This window comes from Bos indicus x Bos taurus, chromosome 4, assembly GCF_003369695.1.
Source record: "Bos indicus x Bos taurus breed Angus x Brahman F1 hybrid chromosome 4, Bos_hybrid_MaternalHap_v2.0, whole genome shotgun sequence".
NCBI classification, from domain to species: domain Eukaryota; kingdom Metazoa; phylum Chordata; class Mammalia; order Artiodactyla; family Bovidae; genus Bos; species Bos indicus x Bos taurus.
Window position 1 is genome coordinate 74,820,449 of NC_040079.1, and position 21,635 is coordinate 74,842,083.

A 21,635-nucleotide genomic window follows, 5' to 3' on the forward strand; every position below is an offset into this window, starting at 1 on the left:
CCTTATAGGAGTGGCAGGCAAAAGGAAAAAATACAAATATTTTGGAAGTGAGGGAATGGGGATAGGGCTGAAAGAGAGAAAGGTACAAAGGGGAGGAGGACAGCTGTTCATTTTATATCCTGTGGTCATTGTCCATCTGCCATAAACTGAAAGAAGTCACCTAATGAGATTTGGGAATTTCAGCCAAGGAAGTGACTAAGGAGCAAAATATTAAGTACAATAAATCACATACTGTCACATTTATTCAAAAAGAAAGGCTTGTAGGTCAAATAGTCTGTTTCGTAATAAAGTCAGTCAAAACAAAACCTGTTGCTAGTAGCCTCATTTTAAAAATTAATATAAAACAGAAGGGGAAGAAAAGTTGCTTTTAAAACCTGATTCTTTTTCTGCATTTAATAATAAAGTTTTTTTTTAAAACAAAACATTTTTAGCATATGTATAGCATGAATGTAGAATATTTGAGTTTTTACTGTACTTTGACCTCCCTCTCTTAATCCTTTCAGTTTTTAGTAGTTGCTTAAAATGGAAATTTTACTTTCATATAATGGTTCTTTTTACAACACTGTCCTTGAAATATGTTTTTTTTTTTTACTGGAAAAAATGGTGAATTCCACCAAAAGTTATTTCTTGGTGGGCAAAACCAAGGTATAGACATAAATTCTAGATTTTCATATTCAGATAATGCTTAATTGATCTTTTGGGGCAGCTGAAGATTTTGGACATGTTGATTTCTCTGACTTGACAATTTCTGCTAATAAAATAATGATTTTGGTCAACTTTGGTCATCATATTTTACCAAAATTGAATTCACTTGCTCTTGACAGATCCAATAGTAATTCAAGGATTTCCTCTCATACAGAATGGAACTATTCTAATTAAAGTAATATCCTTTCAGTCACAATTCCCATCCCTGTCATTTGGAACTGAGAAGCCCCAGGATGCTTCCCGCCTGGGCTGCCACAAAGCATTATCCGATACAGTAACCATTTTTCCCTTCCCTGCCTTTAGCTATAGTCTGTGAGCTTCAACAAAGCATGAGCTGCTGTCTCTGTGCAGGCACAAGCCAGGCAAGCTGAGCCTGTATTTTGTGAGAGCCTGAAGCAGCACTGCCTGGCAGGCAGTGTAGGCAGGGTTCGACATAGGGGCAACAGTGCGAGAATGCCTCAGAGGAGCTGGGGAGACTGGTGATCAGCCAAGAACAGCATCCACGTACTCTGTGGATACCTGCGGTCCATGAAGGTAATAAGTAACAAAAACAACTTGTTTCAAAGGCTATCAGGTGAGAAGCTAACTCACTGCTAGAGGACCAACTTGATTACAGTTTTTACAACATTTATAAACGAATGAAGCAGATTTATATAGGTGTGCCACATTATTATATAAATCTGCTTCATTCATTTATAAATGTTGTAAAAACTGTAATCAAGTTTGTCCTCTTATAAGACAGTATGAACAGGTATGTATAATCTTATAAAGTTTAGTTTTTCTACACGGAGAGGAATAAAACAAACATGAAATCTAAAAAATATATGAAACTGGCTATCCTGGAAATTACAGCATTATCTGCTTAAAACCAAGAGTCACAATTCAGGTCCTGTTCATCAGGTAGTACTTCCAAGACTGGCCATATTACAAAGATTTGGTCTACTTAAAGCAGATTGTTTTGATGCCATGGGCTGGGAGAGCTAATGCCCTTAGGATTTTTCTGGGAGACTCAGTAATGAAGGAAATAAAAACCTAAGTATAATGTAATTATTGTTCTACATCATTGTTGTTCCTGGAAAATAAACATTCACAGCTGCCTCTAATGAAATATTTGAGCAGAAGTTTGTGAAAATATCAAAATATTGATCATCTGTATAATAATGGCCCATTGGCTTGCTTGCAGCAGAATTACTCTGAAGAATTGCCAGGTAGCAAATAAACTTTTACTGTATTTCTCTGTTCTTTTGGATACAATGAGTGTTTACTCCCTAGTGAATAGTACTGTCCTTACAAATCGCTCTTATGGGAAGACTTCCCTGATTGTCCCAGTGGTTAGGACCCCATGCTTCCAATGCACAGGGCACAGGTTCAATCTCTCCTCAGAGAGATCCTTGGTTGGGGAACTAAGATCCCACATGCTATGCAGCCAAAAAAAAAAAAAAAAACAAGTTTCTCTCGACAAAGAAAAAAAAGTGATAATTGCCAGAACTGCTTATTATACCAATGTCTTCATCTTGCTCGTCGCATTTTTCACATTATAGAATGAGGCAAGTCCCTTTCTTGAATGCCTTAGCCTACAGGAACGTAATATGCCCTGGAAGTTACAGTGTCTGGCTTTTAAAAGCTTCTCTAAAAGTTCCCCATTCATTTCTTTTTCTCTTTCCATTCACTACAAGCTCTAGTTAATACCCCTCTCCTCCATTTATCTACCTTGAAAAGATGAAAGGATGTGTTGATTCTGCTAAGATTGGCTCCAGTCCTAGCAGGGAGTTTAAGAAGTCCAATTACATCCATTTCATCACTTTATGATCTTTCTGTATCAAATGCTGTTGTTTACACGCAGGTCTAGGACTCTGCTTGTCTCTGAGGTCTGAATTTTGAGTAATAGCAGCAGCAGCACTTGGGCTGCAAGAATTCTCAGCAGGGTTCTGTCCAGACACTCCTCAAGCCTCAGTATTTATGGGCCCCGCTCCACTATCTAGAGGCATGATTTCTGGCAGTGCTTCTCCCCAATCCATAAATTCTGCAAGATCACTTCTCTCCTTCTGTGGCCCTGTGCCACATTTAAAAAGGCAGCTTGTTTTTCAGGCAGCGCTTTGAGGAAAAGAGTCTGCTCCCGGCAACCACTACCAAACCCCCAAGAGGGAGTAGCTCCTTCTATTGTTTCTGTTCTGATTTACTTTGAAAAGTCCTGGGCTTTGTGGAGAAGGGCATAACCAAATAAAAATAAAGCTACCCAGGTCTTGGGAGACTAAAACCAATTGATTTATTCTTCTGCTATAAAAGTAAAAAGATATAGAGAGGACTACAGGAGATATTGGCTCACAATCCTTAATCTGTAATTCCATAGTATAAAAACACTCAGAAAAACCACAGAACTTTTTCTTTTTTAATTTATCTGATGGCAAAGCCTCACATGATCTGAATTCATTTGGCAGCAAGACTTGAAGTAATTTAAGGCTATTTATAATCTTATACTACTTTATATGAATCTTCATATATTTAAGTGCAGAAATATTAATATGTTTCATTATAGGATAGTGCCTCAGACTTGCTGGTGATCTTACATACTCTGTGGTGTATTTACCTTGTTACCTTTCTGAAATCTGTAAGTTAAATCAGTCAGTAATTTGGATCCTAAAGTTTATCTTACCTTAAGTGATTGTGAATATGTTAAATGTTATTTTGAGAAAGTGAGCAATAACTCTTGAATTCTTAATAAAATAAATGACTAATATTTCTATTTTTTAAGTGGCTTTGATTTTATACTAAATCAAGCTATTCTTTAAGGTTTTTACTTTTATGGCAACCACCCAAAAGAAATGGGAAGAAAGGAAAAGGTCTATGTGTGAATTTTGGGAAACTTCCTGGCTCTGGAAGGTATTTGCAGTCTCCTTTGTGCATATATATTATGGTTAATGGGCTACTGAACAATGAACAGGTTTTCAGTGCGCTTAATATGGGCTTCACTGATTAGCACATAATTGCTACTTGCTCATGTGTTTGTGTATTCTTGGCATTGTAAACTCTAACAGCCATTTAAGATCCTCTCGGCCAGCACTGCACAGAAGCAGTCCCTAAATCCTGGAAGTTGCAGGTTCTCACCAGGTGTTGTTGAGCTCCTGAGGCTCATTCAGGTTCATCTGCAACACTGTCCAAAACTGAATGGCTTATTTGTTATGTAAGCAAACAATTGAAATGAAGTGAAGTCCTCGGTTGCTCTCTTTGCGACCCCTTGGAATGTAGCCTACCAGGCTCCTCCGTCCATGGGATTTTCTAGGCAAGAATACTGGAGTGGGTTGCCATTTTCTTCTCCAGGAGATCTTCCTGACCCAGGGGTTGAACCCAGGTCTCTTGCATTGTAGGCAGACGCTTTACCATCAGAGCTACCAGGGAAGTATATAAGCAAACAATTACGTCAAGTCATTTCATCCATCCTCATCCAGTTGTAATATGATCATTTCCTTTTAAGAATATTTTAATTGAGCCAGATCTGCTTGAAAAAAAGAGAAGAGAAATAGTTTCAAGAATCATATATTCTTACTTTATTATTGTCTTGCATTACAACACATTTGTCATGTAAATGTGCCATGTTAAACGAAATGGAAGGTGAACCATGTAATCTGGAGTTTGGTACCCCGTATGAGTTAAGACATTTGTGAAATTCAGGAACACACTGCAGGGCATGCTCTGTACAGGGGTGGGATCAGGTTTTGTGGGTCCACATTTGAAGCTTACACAGTTGCGTGAAGGCTAGAGTGTCATTAAGGAAAAGAATACAAAATTGAACATTCAAAATTAGGTAAAAATGTGAATGTTTATTTAAAGTGAGAAAAGAAATCACAACACATTACAAATGTTTAGAAACTGGCAATACCACAAACATAAGAAAATCCAACATTTTTATTAACTACCTGAAATACTTTTTTCTTTTTTACTTTTGGGTTCATATTCTAAAATTACCTCTACATATGACAACTTTTGCTGTTGATGTAAATGGGGAAGGGAAAAGAGCACTGGATTGGGAGTTAGGGCATGTAGTCACTTCTATGCCAACTGAATTTGCCACAGAAACTTAGGTAATTGATGGAGCCTTAGTGAGCCCCTGACAACTCGTTTGTAAAGCAAGAACGTTCATCTTCATGATCTCTTAAATGTCTTCCCACTGTGACCCTTAATCCTAGAACTGGGTGAAAAGAATGAACTATGAGTTAACCAGGAATACATTTTATCTAAAAACATGGTTATGATGTTGCCTCTTTTAGTTCAGGGGGCCCGTATAAGAAATATCAAAGTAGTTGCTCTACCTTTATTCAACCAATGGTAGCTAGTTTATACTTGTAGCTTGTTTTGCTAGCAGGGAAAGATATTAGGTAGAGGAACAGAAAAGCAACATCGGCCAAACCATGTAATGTTGTTACCCAAGCAATTCTCAGCATGAGTGATCGAATGTGCTGCCCCCTCTGGCTCTTCCCAGAAGAGTGACAGACTCTGTGCTGGTGGACAGAGGCTATGAATCACCTCCATATCCTTATCCTGCTGAAAAGAAGTGCTGCAAAAGAGCCAGTAGTAACAACAGTAATGATAATGATACCGTTGCATTTCCAAAAAATTCTCTTCTTAGAGTTTAACCGACAACTGCTTCCTAAATTTCATTCATTCAACAACTGTTCTCTGAGCTCCTCTTCTATGTGAAGCAGCTCTTAAGGCACTGGGAAGACAGGGTTCATGAAAGAAAATCTTTGCCCTGGTCGGGCTGACATGCTGATGAATATCAAACAAATAAATGTCAGGGAGTACTGAATGCATGAAGAAAATTAATCGGGGTCAGCACATGAGGGGTCGCATTTTGTTGGAGGTGGCCAGGGGATGGCCGCTAAGGATGTAACCATTGATCAGAGGCTTAAATTTTGTGGAAGAGATAACCTGGCAGAAAGAATAGCCAACAGAAGAGCCATGTGGACTGCCAACGGGTAGCCCACGCCTATGTAAATGTCAGTTCTGAATGTTATTTTACTGCTTAAGTGGGGAAGGCTACTCAAAGGGTATACATATCCTGGCTTTTCCTGAATGATAACCAAAGTCAATAGAAGTGGGACTGAATCATGAGAAAATAACTAGGCTTTTAAGTTTGCATGTACCTCAGACAGAAGTATTTTTAATAATTGGTTGACTCACTGGTTGATTGATTGCTAGATTGATCATCTTGACCTGACTCCCTATAACAAAAGTGAAAAGTTGCTTATCTATTGTTTTGTAAATTATAGTAGGGATGGTACTATTTAAATAGAGCACTGGAGTAAAAATTGATACCAATTTTAGTTGCAATTTTATAATGAGTAAAGTGGTTCAAAGGTCAGACTGAGATTACTAAAAATGTTTCTTACAACCATAGTGATGAATCTCTCTAACAGTAACAGTAAAGGAAACAGCCTTATAGAAATAAGTTTTGCCATTCTTCTTCTTTATTTTTAAATAACAAGTACTAGGCACTGTTTTACATTTGTAAATATTTATTGTTTCCTTATAGTAAAATAATTATTTCAGAAACGGATTTATAAGCTATTATAGAATTTGTCATTTAGGATACAAATGTGGATTACACTATTATTTTAAATTTAATCCTGATTGTAATATTGTATCAGGTTAATGTTTTCCACATAATTAAAGTTTTCTGAGTTGGGAAATGTTAGAATATTACTTCTTTGGAATACAAGTATTTTTTTTTAATCTCTTTTAAATGACTTTCTATGGATTTTTAAAGCAAATGACCAAATTACTTATCAGTAATTAAAGCAAATTACTTATCAGTGAAATACCTTTTGTGTTTGTTCTCAGCGCTCAGATAGTACGTTATCACACTGATCTATGTGAGAGATGATTTAAGGAGGTGATTGTGAAGGTAAAATAAAGGCATAGATTCAGTAAATCTGCAGAAGGGTATGCAGCTTTGGGTGACTGTGGAGGCAGGGGAAGGAGAAGAATGGGCATGGAACCTGCAGAGAAAGTGATTTCCAAGTGAACCTGATATGGGAACTAGAGGTGGTTCAGTCCTTTAGGTTTTACCAAAAACAGAGCCATATGGCTCAAGGCAGGAGCCAGAGTAGAAGTAGAAGCACAGAAGCGTGTCCCCACATGTTCTAACCATGTGAAAATCAAGCAGTATTTGTTTGTTTTCTTAAGTGTGCTTTGTGCATCAGAAGGAGTATAGTGAAGTGGTTGAAGGCATGGATTCTGGTGTGCCCAATTCTGAATCGCATTTGGGCTTTGAGAAATTGCTTAGCTTCTCTTTGCCTCAGTTTCCATACCTATAAAATGAGCATTCAGAGTAGTATCTAACTGCTCAAAGCAGCTACAATTGTTCTCTTGAATTATTGGAATTTTTTCTTTCCTCTGTGGCTGCTGCTAAAACTTTAACTGGTCAGATTTTCTGTTTTCTCTGGATGTTAGGCACTGCAAACTCAAATTTCCACTCTATCAATTCTAAAGACCTCATGAAGTATGTCTCCTTATACTGTTATGTCTTGCTATCTTATTCCCAGAGCGCCTTCTTTTTCTTATCAAGTAGTTGCCTTTCTTCCCCTCTAATACATTTACCAATGATGCTAACAAACAGGAAGATAACTCTTTTGGTTCTCAGTTTTCATTTCCACATTGCACTTACAGCATTTCCATTAAAGAGCTGGGAAATAGCCCAAAATGAAAGAATATATTGAAGAGGGAATATATGCCTTAACATGCCTTAAATTATTTGATAAGCAGTGATTCAGCTTAGTATTTGGCCCATGAACAAATATTTTCTCCTTTTTATGGGATAAATGAATTTATGAAATGAAACAAAAATACTGAATCATACCTGAAATTTCTTAGTGTGGACCGGAGTTGTTTTCTAAGCACTTTTCATGTGTTAATGCCTTAATCTTCACAACAGTTCTATGAAGAGATTTTTTTATTATTATTTTTTTTTATTTTATTATTATTTTATTATTATTATTCACATTTTACAAATATAGAGACTGGACACAGTAAAGATTAGTGACTTGCTCAAGATTCACACAGCTAAAAAGTGTCAAATCCCAGATTACGAACCTAATAGCATGCCCTCACCATCCACTCTCCTAACCTCTATACATACTTTCTTTCTGGAAGATAATGTATCAGAGGGAATTTCACTCCAAAAAATGAAGTTAAAAAATTATATATAGTTATCAGTAATACTAACAAGCATTGAATTTATTAATATATAGAATTCCCTCATCTATTTAAGACTGTGTGACCCCTGGAGGACAAAATGGCAACCCACTACAGTATTCTTGCCTGGAAAATCACATAGACAGAAGAACCTGGCAGGCTACAGTCTGCCAGGGTCACAGAGTCGGACACGATTGAGGGACTGAGCATGCACATAAGGCTATATGATGTTAAGATTATATGATGATAAGATATACCTATCATCAACAATTTTATAGCATTACAATTTAGAGTAATATTTTTCTATAAAATTACAGTTTTATTAGGTTTCTTCCTAGACATAAAAGTGGGTTTTCTCCCTTAGAATAATGTGTTAATCTAGTTAAACATTCAAACAGAAACAAATCAACTTGAAAGGACAAGATAATGTCTTACAATTAAGAAGATATTACATTTGAGAAACTTTTTTCTTAATGTACTAGAAAATGATTCCTGATGGAGAGGTCAGAACATGTGCCTTGGGGGTGATATTCGGTGTGGCTTATGAGTACTTTGTATGACTTTGCAAACTGTTTATTTTTAATTATACTGGGCTATTACAATAGGACTTTACTAATAAGTAAAATAATTCATCTGGCTATCATTATTCTTCATATTACTTTATCTAGCTGATAAAAATGTATCATAATTACTCATGTAATCTGTCTCTGATATTTTTATTCTAAAGACAAACTGGATTGTGTAGCCATCTAAGTCATTTTAGGGCAATTTCTAGTTAATGTGGGAGAATTATTGCCCCGTTGACTATATGACAGTACCAAAATTAATCTTGGGTGAGGATACATGTAGTACAAATATTCTAAAGCACGATTTTTTTTCACTTTTGACCCAATTCAGAAAAGTTGAAAATCCTTAAGTCCCATCCATCCATGGTTATAGTTCCCCCTTTCTAGTATAAATATATCTCAGTAAAAACAAAAAAAACAGATAATTTCAAATAAGCAAATTATAGCAAACTCATTCACGGTCAAGCCAGAGCTGATTTCTATTGTGTACCACGACTGTTCTGGGTACTTGGGACACAAGTAGTAAACAAGACAGACACTGCTTTGATGGAGCTTACATTCTAACAGGAGATGGATAATGAGCAAATAATCAAGTAAATAGATGAGATAAATTCATACACTCATAAAGTGGAGTGATAAGATGCAGGAGTATTGGACATTGGAGGTGAACTTCTTTAGACTGAATGATCAAGGAAGATTTCTTTGAGGAGGTGGTATTTGCACAGATCCAGGAGAAAGAAGAGGAACAAACCAAGGGAGAGTCTGTGGGATAGGACATGAATGGAATGAGGAAAGAATAGAGTGTGAGGATATTGATATCATCAGTGTAATAGCAGGCAGAGAGTAGGCGCATGGAAGCCCTGAGATGGAGTGTTCAGGGAGGAGAAAGTCCAAAGTGGCTGAAACAAAGTATGTGAAAAGAAGAGTGGTACAAGGGATGTTCTAAGATCATGAGGGATTTAATGTATCATAGCAATGAGCTTATCCTTTGGTTCCTAGTGGACTGAGAAACCTTGAGAGAGTTTTAAGCTGGGTTGGCCTAATGACTAAAACATTTTAAAAGACTCTTTTGTTTTTGAAAGGCCTATAACTGCTATGTGGAGGATGAATTAATTACAGGAGGATAAAAAGGGGAGCACGAAGACCAGCAAGACATGACCCTGACTTGACTAAGGTGGTAGCACTAGTGGAAGATAGAAGCTGAGCAGTATTTTGGAGTCAGAACTCCCAGGCTGATGGGTTGGAAGTGGGAAGTGAAGGAGAAAGGGAGGAATCAAAGATGACATCTAGTGTTTTGTTAGTTTCTTTGAGCATCTGGAGTGGTGTCATTTGAAATGCAAAGTGTACTGAATATTTGTAAGGTGGAAAACTAGTTCTTCTGATTTTGACTTAATAAACTTGAGATGTTCTTTTGGGATGGTAAGTAGCAGTTGGATCTATAAATGTGGATCTCATGGGAAATATCAGTTCAGTTCAGTCACTCAGTCATGTCCAACTCTTTGCAACCCCATGGACTGCAGCACGCCAGGCTTCCCTGTCCATCACAAACCCAGAGCTTGCTCAAACTCATTTCCGTCAAGTTGGTGATGCCATCCAACCATCTTATCCTCTGTCGTCCCCTTCTCCTCCTGCCTTCAATCTTTCCCAGCATCAGGGTCTTTTCCACTGAGTCAGTTCTTGGCATCAGGTGGCCAAAGTATTGGAGTTTCAGTTTCGGCATCATTCCTTCCAATGAATATTTAGGACTGATTTCCTTTAGGATTAACTGGTTTGATCTCCTAGCAGTCCAAGGGACTCTCAAGAGTCTTCTCTAACACCACAGTTCAAAAGCACCAATTCTTCAGTGCTCAGCTTTCTTTATGGTCCAAATTTCACATCCATACATCACTACTGGAAAAACCATGGCTTTGACTAGATGGACCTTTGTTGGCAAAGTAATGCCTCTGCTTTTTAATATGCTGTCTAGGTTGGTCATAACTTTTCTTGCAAGGAGCAAGTGTCTTTTAATTCCATGGCTGCAGTTACTGTGTGCAGTGATTTTGGAGCCCAAGAAAATAAAGTCTGTCACTGTTTCCATTGTTTCCCCATCTATTTGCCATGAAGTGATGGGACTGGATGCCATGATCTTAGTTTTCTGAATGTTGAGTTTTAAGCCAACTTTTTCACTCTCCTCTTTCACTTTCATCAAGAGGCTCTTTAGTTCTTTGTCGTTTTCTGCCATAAGGATGATGTCATCTGCATACCATAGGTTACTGATATTTCTCTCAGCAGTGTTGATTCCAGCTTGTGCTTCATCCAGCTCAGCATCGCATGATGTAAACTGCGTATAAGTTAAATAAGCAGAGTGACGATACACATCCTTGACGTACTCCTTTCCCAATTTGGAACCAGTCCATTGTTCCGTGTCCAGTTCTAACTGTTGCTTCTTCACCTGCATACAGATATTTGTTGTAGATGTTATTTAAAGCCTCAAAGTAAAAAGAGGCAATGTAGAGAAAAGAGAAAGCCACCAAAACAATTTGAGATCAAGAATGAAAAGGGCAACAATGGAGAATGAGAAGTAACAGCCAGTGAAGCAAGAGAAAGATCAAGAAGGTAGTGGAAGATAGAAGAAGTTATCCAATTAAGGGGAAAGGATGGACTGTGACAAATCCTGATGAGAAGTCTAGTACCCTGAACATGGGGAAATGATTTGTTGATTTGGCAACAGAGAGTCCCCAGCCACATAAGCAAGAGTAGTTTCAGGGCGGTACTTGAGTGTAGAAGTCTGAATGGAGGAAGGGATGGAGGATAGGCTGTGATGAAGTGGAGACAATCACTGGACAGCCCTTTTGAGAAGTTTTCCTATAAGTGGAACAAAAATAGGATTGGAAAGAACAGAAGGTACAAGTGTGACATCAATAAAAAAAATTAAGATGGGAGATGCTTTGTATGTTTCTATGAAGTTTGTATAACAATAGGAATGATCCAGGAAACTTATTGGAAGAAAGTGATGATACAAGAGAAAGAGAGGGGAAATCTTAAAGAGCCATTGGAGATGGAATCTAGATCACATGAGAAGGTTCACCATTCTTTAGAACAGAGCACTTCATCCATTATAACAGGAGGAAGGCAGAGTACACTGGTAGAGTGATTGAAAAGATGAAGGTATTACTCTGTGGTCTCTATTTTTCTTAACTATATATGGTGCATTGTTAATCTAATAAGAATGAAAGCAGATATATGCTTTTATGTTAAAATTCCAAAAATTTTTTAAAACAGTATTTTTATACATAATTTGATAATACAGAGCAAATTATTCAAATGGCACAAATTCTAGCAACAAATTCAATATCATGAATTCAGGACATCATCAATGAAAGGTGGTTTTGTTGCAAGATAGTTTCAAGGCATTATGTAGGTATTTGCTTTAGCAAAGGAGTAGAGATGGCTTGTTATATTGCAATACATATATGTCTTAAGTATAGGACAAACTTTAAGCCAATATTAGTTCAGAAATGTTGCTGAAAAAATTATCTATCATTATGTACTATGGATTGACTAAATAACCAATAGTAATGCAAATGACAGTTATAGTAAGTAAATGTATATTTACTTTATCATTTATCAATTTATCTGTCAATTTTAAATCAAGAATTGCCAACCAAGACCAACTGGAAACAACACTCATGAGGTACATTTAACATAAATATCCTGTCCTCCCCCAAGCTGGGGGTATTACAGTAATCCTGGTGTGTGTACCTCTACATGGAAACCAGAATTCCTTGACTGTTGGATTAGGGTTCCCAGTGAGTTCTAGAAGTTCATCAATTTTATTTATGAATACCATACTTCAGGAACCCTTCATCACTTTATAGGCTGCTTATATCCTTGATATAAGTAAAACTGATAATATATGAAATTTCATTTGCCAGTAAGAACCAAAGAAAGAGCTTACATTTTCAGACCCATTTAAGTCCATTAATGGTTCTCAGACCATACTTTTATAACCATAATTCTAAGTTATATTCAGCAATTCTTAAAATCTTTGCAAAATTGCTACTTTAGAGTGAAGGATAGCAATTACATTGGAAGCAATCCAAAGGAGAGAAAATGAACCTGTACATGAGAGGATATTTTGCATTTTTCATTTGAGTTGTTTTTCCTTTCTGGTTTTAAATATCCAACTTTGGCAATTAAAGATCTTTGATTTAAGAGGGGAAAGAAGTACCTGTTGCAGGTGGCACCTGCTTATTATTGTCTCCTCACTGCATTAGAGGTGTTTTGAGGTATGTGATATCTCTGCACCACTGCATCTGGGAGCAGGGAGTTGGGGATGGCTTTAGGTACCTGGGCACATGGATGTTAATTAACTCTTTCCTCCCCTCATTGCAGACAGAGTCAAGCAACCATTTTCAGTCTGGGCAAGGACAAATCTTACTCTACTGACCCAAGTCTATGTGACAGTGGGGCTGCAGTTCAGAAGGGCTTATCTGAAGAAGAAATTCACCCAGTCTATGTGGAACAGCTGTATTCATAGTGGGAGTGGAGAATCATTTATTCATTGGCTTGGCACCATTTGGGATGGTAGTTTGATAGGAGTGGCCCCAAAGGGAAACATGTATACAAAGCCAACTGATTCTCTTGGGTGGTACTTCTTCCAGGAGGGGAAGTTCCCATGGCATGGGCAGTGCCGCTCTTCTGGCTGTCCATTCGTACCTAACACCCCATTCCTGGTCTTCTGGCTATCCACTCCTCTGTGGGAATCCCTGTGGCTTTTGAGCCATCTTTTCATGTAGGAACCCTTTAAAGATAACCCTGGGCTAGTTCTGTTTTCCAGGGTACACTTTTAGTCTGTAGGATCCATGCACCTTTATCTCACCAGGGCTGGAAGTACTGCTTTATCCTGAAGGGACTGAGAAATTGTTGATGGATTATAAGAAGGGAGTAACAAGATTCAGTTCACTTGTGGGAAGAGCACTGGCAGTAGTGTGGCTGGGTGAGGACATGTGAGGCTGGAGACCAGCTAATCACTATTGCAAAGTTCTGGCAAGAGCTACTGAGAATCCATTGACAATAATGAGGAGGAGATGGGTTCAGAAGATATTAACATTTTAAATACAAAATAATATAATGACTAAGTAAGTAAAAGTGAGTCACCTGCCAGGTACCTTTTATTTCAATGAGTGCATCATAAACTTATTGTACTATTCTTGCAGCAAGAATGCTGGAGTAGTTTGCATAGTGAAAGACAGGGAATCTTGGTGTGCTGTAGTCCATGGGGTTGCAGAGTTGGACATGACTTGGCAACTGGACAACGACAATAAGTTTATTCTCACAACAGTAAACACTTTTTCTCCCAACAGTGAGATGATAACAAAAGAAAACAGGGGAGGGGTCATATTGGTTATCAGGGCCATAGTTGAACACATTTTTTATTTTAATGTTTATCAGCTTTCCTGTTCTTTTTCAATTTGTAAATAATTTCCACTGAATTGCTTCTGTGAGGAACATTTTTGGTTTTCATTTGTTCTTGCCTTTCCATTTTGGGGATTCACCTCAGGCACTTGCTTTTAAGTACTTAACCATGTATAAAACAGAAAGGAAGCACATAAATACCATTTACATTCTTTAGGCTAGTGTGAACTGCCTTTTGAAAAACAAATTGTCTGCCAGACCTCATACGTGTTTGTGTTGAAGTTTGTCTCACATAATCCTGGCCATTTCCATTTCCAGCCCCACAGTTTGATATTTATTTTAAGCAGCTGCTTAAGAAAGGTAGAACTTAAATGATCAAACAGCATAAAGTAGGTTTCTATTTGAGCTCAAGGTTACTGTGTTGCTTTCTTTTCAGTAGCCTTTTTTCATCAACACTCTAGCTGTGAGAATAAATCTAGGAAAACTACTGTTTGGCCTTTTTAGCTCACTGCCAGCCTTGGCGATGGCAAACTAACTGGTGTTGTACTAAACACCACTGAAAAAAAATAAATGAGTCTGATTAAAGCTTGGAACTCTTGAGTACTACAAATATAAAAACCATCAACAGATGCCGTTTGCTAAAACTACGATTCCTCTAGCAGATGGGGGAAAGTTAAACATAAAATATCCTATTTCTTTTTCGTTTGGTTCATTTGTTTTTAATATAGTATAAAAACCCTGCTACTGAGTTCCAGTAAACTTCTGGCTTATGTTTCATGGCTGTTTTGGAGAGTGTTTTATTATAGGAATTCATTAAACATGTTAAAACAAATTCTTATCAGAGTTTAAAACTGTCTTTGGTTTTCATATATCCAATACTGAAAATACATGAAAAACAATGACCAGATATCCACAATGGAAAATAATGTTTCTCTTTCAAATCTTTGATGTTGGGCTGTAGTAGAATAATATCAATCATATCTCTAATAGTTCTCATTCATTTAGTACTTGAATTTACAGTATTTTAATTTCTCATATGGAGTCGGATGCAACTGAGCAACTAAGCAGCAGCAGCGTGCTACATCATAAGTTAAATAACAGACACACGGAAGAATGCTATTTTTACTCATGCAGTTGAGTGACTGACATGCCACTTAATACAAGCATTATTAATATTAACTTGCAAGAACCGTAATGACATTATTAATCATTCTATAATATTCAGATATTTCTTGGCCTAGAACAGAGTGTTTATATTTAATTTAGAAGTTCGTGTATCTCTAAAGAGACCTGCAGTTTACTTTTTTATTAACTCAAAATTATTTATTTAATATTTATCAGAATAGATCACAAAAAGTTTTAGCATAGTTAGAAGAATTGGGAAATGATCAAACAACTAAGTGGTTAGAAAATTATCTAGAGTATTTATCAAGAAGGATAATATGTAATCACACTTCTTTTTTAACTTTGAAATTTATTGTTATTGCTGCTTACAGGTTCAGGTTCATGTCGCTATAGTTACTCAGACCCTTGTATCATCGTGTCATATGCCAAGAATAATACTGCGGACTGGATTCAGCTTGAGAAAATTAGGTTTGTTATCATTTTAAGTTTTGATGTAGGTGGGTTTCTGCTTCCCTGTTTACCTTCATTCTACCACTGGCTTTATTCTTCATGGTTAAAAGTACTCTGGTTGTTAATTATGTTGAATTACATGAATGCACACATTTACCTGCATATTACCTGCTCTATTTGAAGAACATGTTAAAAGTGTCATTTTCCATTCTTCCCACTGTCAGTAGTTGCTATAACAAACTATTTACTTTTGGTAAAAGTACATTTGAGATAGTAACCTTTCTGATGGGATTCTCCACAAAATAACATCACCATCTGTCTCTCTAGGTAGCCTGGCTGTGACCTGGTTTATAGGCCTAGAAATGTATCAGATTACTACCTAAATTCCTTCCAGTCTGTGATGACAATTAGTTAACAGCCTTTTGGATCTAATCTCTGGTTCTGTAATTTTCCTGCTAACTTCCCTAAGGCCAGTTCTAAAATTCTGTTATAATTGTGATGTGAGTTATCATTTATTACATTTTCTTTATTAAAAAAAAAATCCCTTCATAAGAAAATGAGGTTGGATGCTTAAAGAGGGAGAAGCTAATTCAGGTTGAAAATATTTTTATTAAATTTAGCAAAACTCAGATTTGTTAACTATTTTTGTGCAGTTTAAATCATAAAATAAACTTCAGAATGGGTGCTAATTTCAGGTATGGTGAGGTATTTAAAGGAAAAAAATACCTTGAAATTTTATTAAGTAGTTTTTCTGCTCAGTTCGGTTCTTAAATTAGTATGACTCAAGTAGAACATTTTCCATAAGTTCTGTGACAGTTTTCTTTTTTTTTTTTCATGCTATTTTCCTTACCATATTTCCATATTGAAAAAAAAATGTGGTTTATTTGGGCAAGAAGAATAAATATTAGGTTCTTAATCTTTAATATTAAAAATTTCTAGTATTTGAAATAAAAATAAAAGTCTCATAAGTTCAAGTTCTATTTCAACCAAAACTTGAGAAAAGTAATTCTAACTCATGGATTTTAATAGATTGTCTCCCTCTGTGACAGGATAAAATATTATTTATAGATACCTGGTACAAGCCAAGCTCTGACATGCTGTGTCAATTGCCAATTTTATAACAGAGCATTTGCTATTCCTTCTAATTTTTAGTAGTTATAATGAAAATGCATTCATATTAAGTACTGATTTATATAAATGGTTTTAAGCAAAGCAGCATAAGTATTGCAAGTTTTACTCATATGCCTCCATTTTTCTCTAATATATCTCATAGTTTGGATAAATTGTAGTGTATATTTCTTGCTGAATAACAGCTGTATGCTTCTGATATGACAAATAGTGTATACATTTAATTATAAGATATAGAGATCACATTCAGCTGATTCTATTTATTTTTCACTACATAAGACTTTCAATTTTAGGCCATGCACCAAACTATCATTCTCATTAATGCAAATTTACCATTAGTGATCAGAGTTTCATTGATTTAAATTATTTTGAAGTTAAAAACATAGTCATCATTAAATATTTTAAAGGAAGGGGGATTGATTACCCCCAAAGGTAAGGCACACCATTCATAATCTACACTGACAATCCTATGGATTTATACGTGCTTCATTGGTGAGTGAAAAATATGGCTTTTCTCTAGTCCTTTCAAAACTGATTTATAGTAAGCCCCAGGTACTACTAGTTTGCATTTTAGTACCACTTTTAATCTTGGCCAAGGCCATCATTTTTACTACAGCAGGTTTCTACTTTGGTAAAATAAAATGTTTAACATAAATATTAAATAGCAAAGGACTGAGATTTTAGCAGATATGATATGAAAATCCTATGAAGTTTTATCATGTTTTTAAAGACTGGTATGCATGGAGATCTTAAGAATTCTAAATGAGAGCATTTAATTCTCATGGCAAATCTCACATTTTCAAAACAAAAAAGTATTTGTTTTCTAGAAATAAAGTAACTCATGTAAATGTTGATTTTAAAACATACAGTATACCATGATCTCTAATAGATATAAAATTTCAAAGTAAGAATTAAAATTAAGATAATTTTACAGTTTCTCTCCTTTTTTTCTTCTTAGTATCATATAAAGTAGTTTTAGATTGAGTGTCTACCATTTATAAAATACTGTGCCGGATACTCTGATTTTTTACAAGAGCCAAGGCAGTTGTGTACCATTTTCTCTTCAATTATCCATTTACTGGCTTACCTGAGTATACTTACTGCCTGCCTTATGTTAAAAGTAGAGCTCTTTAAGACATTTAATATTTAACCTCCCATCACTCAATATGGACATCTTAATAACCACATATATTAAAAGGTTTAAGGGGTATAAGATTATGAGTATTTCATCCATAATGTGTAATGTTTTTAAGATAAGAAAACCACAATCTTAATTAAGAAACAAAATGGATCTATAAGAAAGATAAAGTGGACACTGTTGAACTTTATTGTGGCACCAATTCTCATCTCTCCAGAGCCCCTTCCAATGTCAGTACTATTATCCACATCCTCTACCTTCCTGAAGACGCCAAAGGGGAGAACGTCCAGTTTCAGTGGAAGCAGGAAAATCTACAAGTAGGTGAAGTGTATGAAGCCTGCTGGGCCTTAGATAACATCCTCATCATCAACTCAGCTCACAGACAAGTTGTTTTAGAAGACAATCTGGATCCAGTAGACACGGGCAACTGGCTTTTCTTCCCAGGAGCTACAGTGAAGGTTTGATCTCTCTTTCACTCCTTCTCTTCTCCTCTAAAACCTAAAGCTCAATAAACCAAATTGTACTAAACCGCTATTTTACTAAAGTATTTTATTAAGTGAAAGTTGCTCAGTTGGGCTTCCTTTGTGGCTCAGCTGGTAAAGAATCCACATGCAATGCGGGAGACCTGGGTTCGATCCCTGGGTTGGGAAGATGCCCTGGAGAAGGGAAAGGCTACCCACTCCAGTCTGGAGAATTCCATGGACTGTATAGTCCATGGGGTCATGAAGTATTTTACTAAAACCACTATTAAAAGAATAGGTAATATCACTTTACCCTCCCCTGTAAGAATGGGAAATCATTCATTTGTTCATCCTTTGAACAAGTATTTTTGAGAACCCATGGTGCCATGTACTGGGCTGAACCTGGAGAATATAACCACAAAAGGCAGATATGTCTTTTCCTTTTATTGTCTGTCAGTTTACTGGGAGGTTACATATAGCAACGTGCATGTGCAAAACAGCATAATTGTTGATTTGCTGGGAAAGTTTAAGGTGCTGTAGAAATACAATATACAGTGCCAGATCCAGAGTTGAGGGATTAGGAAGGCTATCCAAGAGAATAGGAATAGACTGAAGGGTCATTTCAAATTGGCCAGATGGGAAGACTAATGTTTCTAGAATCATAAATCACACATAAAGGCTAGAAGATGATAGCACAAAGGAGAGGCCTTCGACAGTGTTTGAAATGGTTGTCTAATAGATACTGAGTTGAGACTTGTGATAAAGTCTGAAGATATGACCAGTGATAAAACCTTAAAGTCTTAAAAGCTCACTTTTTGAATGAGAATTAAAATCACTGGCTTGCCTGCCCAGAGAATGTGTGGAATAAGATACTATGTCAAGGCGATATTTTAAGAAACCGTTTGATCTTCAACTGGACTCTCTCAAGTTTCAAGTATGAAAAAAATAAAATACAGATGCAGATTGGAGAGTTTTTAAAAATGTGACTCACTATTACAAAAAAAAAAAAAAAGACCTCTGTGCTGCATGGGGGTGAGGTCACAGAATCACAAGCAGAATATAAAGATCTAAGACACTCATCTCCTTTTAATAATTTATGGGTTGCAAATTGTTTAGAGTACTTCCCTCGTGGTTCAGTGGTTAAGACTCTGCCTTCCAGTGCAGGTGGGGGCAGGTTCAATATCTGGTTGGGAAGTTAAGATCCCACATGCTATGTGGTATGCCCAAAAAATAAAAAATAAATTATTTAGGAAACCTTCACCTTTTTAGAAAACCCTCCTGACACAGTTAAATTGGTGCTTAGCAAATCAAACTCTAGATACTGACTAGCATTAGGAACGGACATCATCTTTGTTCAACATGAAAAAACACCCAGGAAACCTTAAGGAGATTTGTTCTGATAAAGACTCTAAAACTTTGGTTCCTTTGGATCCTTTAAAGAGTCATGGATGCCTTTCATATGGGTGTGGAAAAGAACCTTTGTAAGGATAGCCCATATCATATCCCACTGCTGCTGCTGCTAAGTTGCTTCAGTCGTGTCCGACTCTGTGCGACCCCATAGACGGCAGCCCACTCGGCTCCCCCGTCCCTGGGATTCTCCAGGCATGAACACTGGAGTGGGTTGCCATTTCCTTCTCCAATGCATGAAGGTGAAAAGTGAAAGTGAAGTCGCTCAGTCGTGTCCAACTCTTCGAGACCCCATGGACTGCAGCCTACCAGGCTCCTCCATCCATGGGATTTTCCAGGCAAGAGTACTGGAGTGGGGTGCCATTGCCTTCTCCGCATATCCCACTACTACTTGATTAAGAGAAGGATTTCTATTGTCACTGTTCACCATTGGCAAGATATGTAAACCCAGGAAACACATGGAGACCTCAGGGCCTGGGATTCACATTCTTTTCCTGTGATGATCATTTGGTAATTATTTGATCTCAGTTCCCTTTACTATATATTATATATACTTTTTGTGCCTGTTTTATAAGCCATCGTTACACTAATTTAATTAACTTTTTGGTTTCTTAATGCATTGTACTTTGGTACCACCCATGTTAAAAATGTATGAAGTGTGGGTTTGCTTTGTAGTAATGGTTACTTAGATTACAACTCTGTGTGGAGTATACTTGTGCTATCACACATTTAAGACTTGCCTAGTTGCCTATTAAGAAAAAAATCATTGTAGTAATGGTTTGTACCAGGGTCTTTGGCTACCATATAGAAGCTTTTCTCTAATGTTTCTTTTTAAATTTTTAAATAAGTGCAATGATAAAATCTAAGATTGTCATTTTAACTCATTTGTATGACCAACCTCTTGCATTTTGACTCAAACTTCTAGCATGAAAAAATTGCTTTTGCCAAGTGATTTGGAATTCTAGAAATAAAAATTGTTTATTTAAGCTGTATGCAATTTCTCCATCAAATATTTTTCCTTTAGTGGGTGGCTTCTGAGATGAAAACAGAGTACAACCAATTAGAAAACATATCTCGATGTTTCTATTGGTCATAAGATATGTTTTGAACATTGCTTTGTTTTGGACTTTTTAGTTTTGAGAGTATTGTTTGTTTAGACTATATGTTGTCTTTTCTAAATAATACTTGTTAAAAGTCTCCAAGATGCTTGCTGCTGCTGCTGCTAAGTCGCTTCAGTCATGTCCGACTCTGTGCGACCCCATAGACGGCCGCCCACCAGGCTCCCCTGTCCCTGGGATTCTCCAGGCAAGAACACCAGTGGGTTGCCATTTCCTTCTCCAATGTGTGAAAGTGAAAAGTGAAAGTGAAGTCGCACAGTCGTGTCCAACTCTTAGCAACCCCACGGACTGCAGCCTACCAGGCTCCTCCGTCCATGGGATTTTCCAGACAAGAGTACTGGAGTGGGGTGCCATTGCCTTCTCCGAGATGCTTACACCTTAACTAAATCAGAGATTGAGTGTGACATCAATTGAGTGCTTCATTGTACTTCATTACAGAGTAGAATTTATTCAAGGAAAAATGTCCAAGCACAGATAGGATACTCTTTGGTTAAGTAGTAACAGCTAATTTTTATAGTTCATGTATTATTCTGCTGCTGCTGCTAAGTCACTTCAGTCCTATCCGACTCTGTGCGACCCCATAGACGGCTGCCCACCAGGCTCTCCCGTCCCTGGGATTCTCCAGGCAAGAACACGAGTGGGTTGCCATTTCCTTCTCTTGTTGCAGAACATAGGCTCCAGGTGAGCAGGCTTCAGTAGTTGCAGCGCATGGGCTCAGTAGTTGTGGCATGTGGGCTCTAGGGCACTCGGGCTTCAGTAGTTGTGGCACATTGTCCCTGTTGTTCTGCGGCATGTAGAGTCTTCCTGGACCAGGGATTGAACCTGTGTCTCCTGCATTGGCAAGTGAATTCTTACCCACTGCACCACCAGGGAGGTCCTAGATGAATGATTTTCATACATTAAAATCTAGTAAGTTCAGACCAAGCACAGGTTGCTTCCTTGTCTTCCA

At 37.1% G+C, this 21,635-nt stretch overlaps 1 protein-coding gene across 3 annotated transcripts in view; it reads left to right on the forward strand.

The window, feature by feature from the left end:
- Positions 1–21,635, forward strand: part of RELN (reelin) — a 558,183-nt gene that overhangs the window by 296,246 nt on the left and 240,302 nt on the right. For all 3 annotated transcript variants that reach the window (XM_027539733.1, XM_027539731.1, XM_027539732.1), the window contains exons 9-10: positions 15,356–15,452; positions 17,918–18,158. In XM_027539733.1, coding sequence (XP_027395534.1) covers positions 15,356–15,452; positions 17,918–18,158 — 338 coding nt within the window. The remainder of the gene's footprint in view (positions 1–15,355; positions 15,453–17,917; positions 18,159–21,635) is intronic.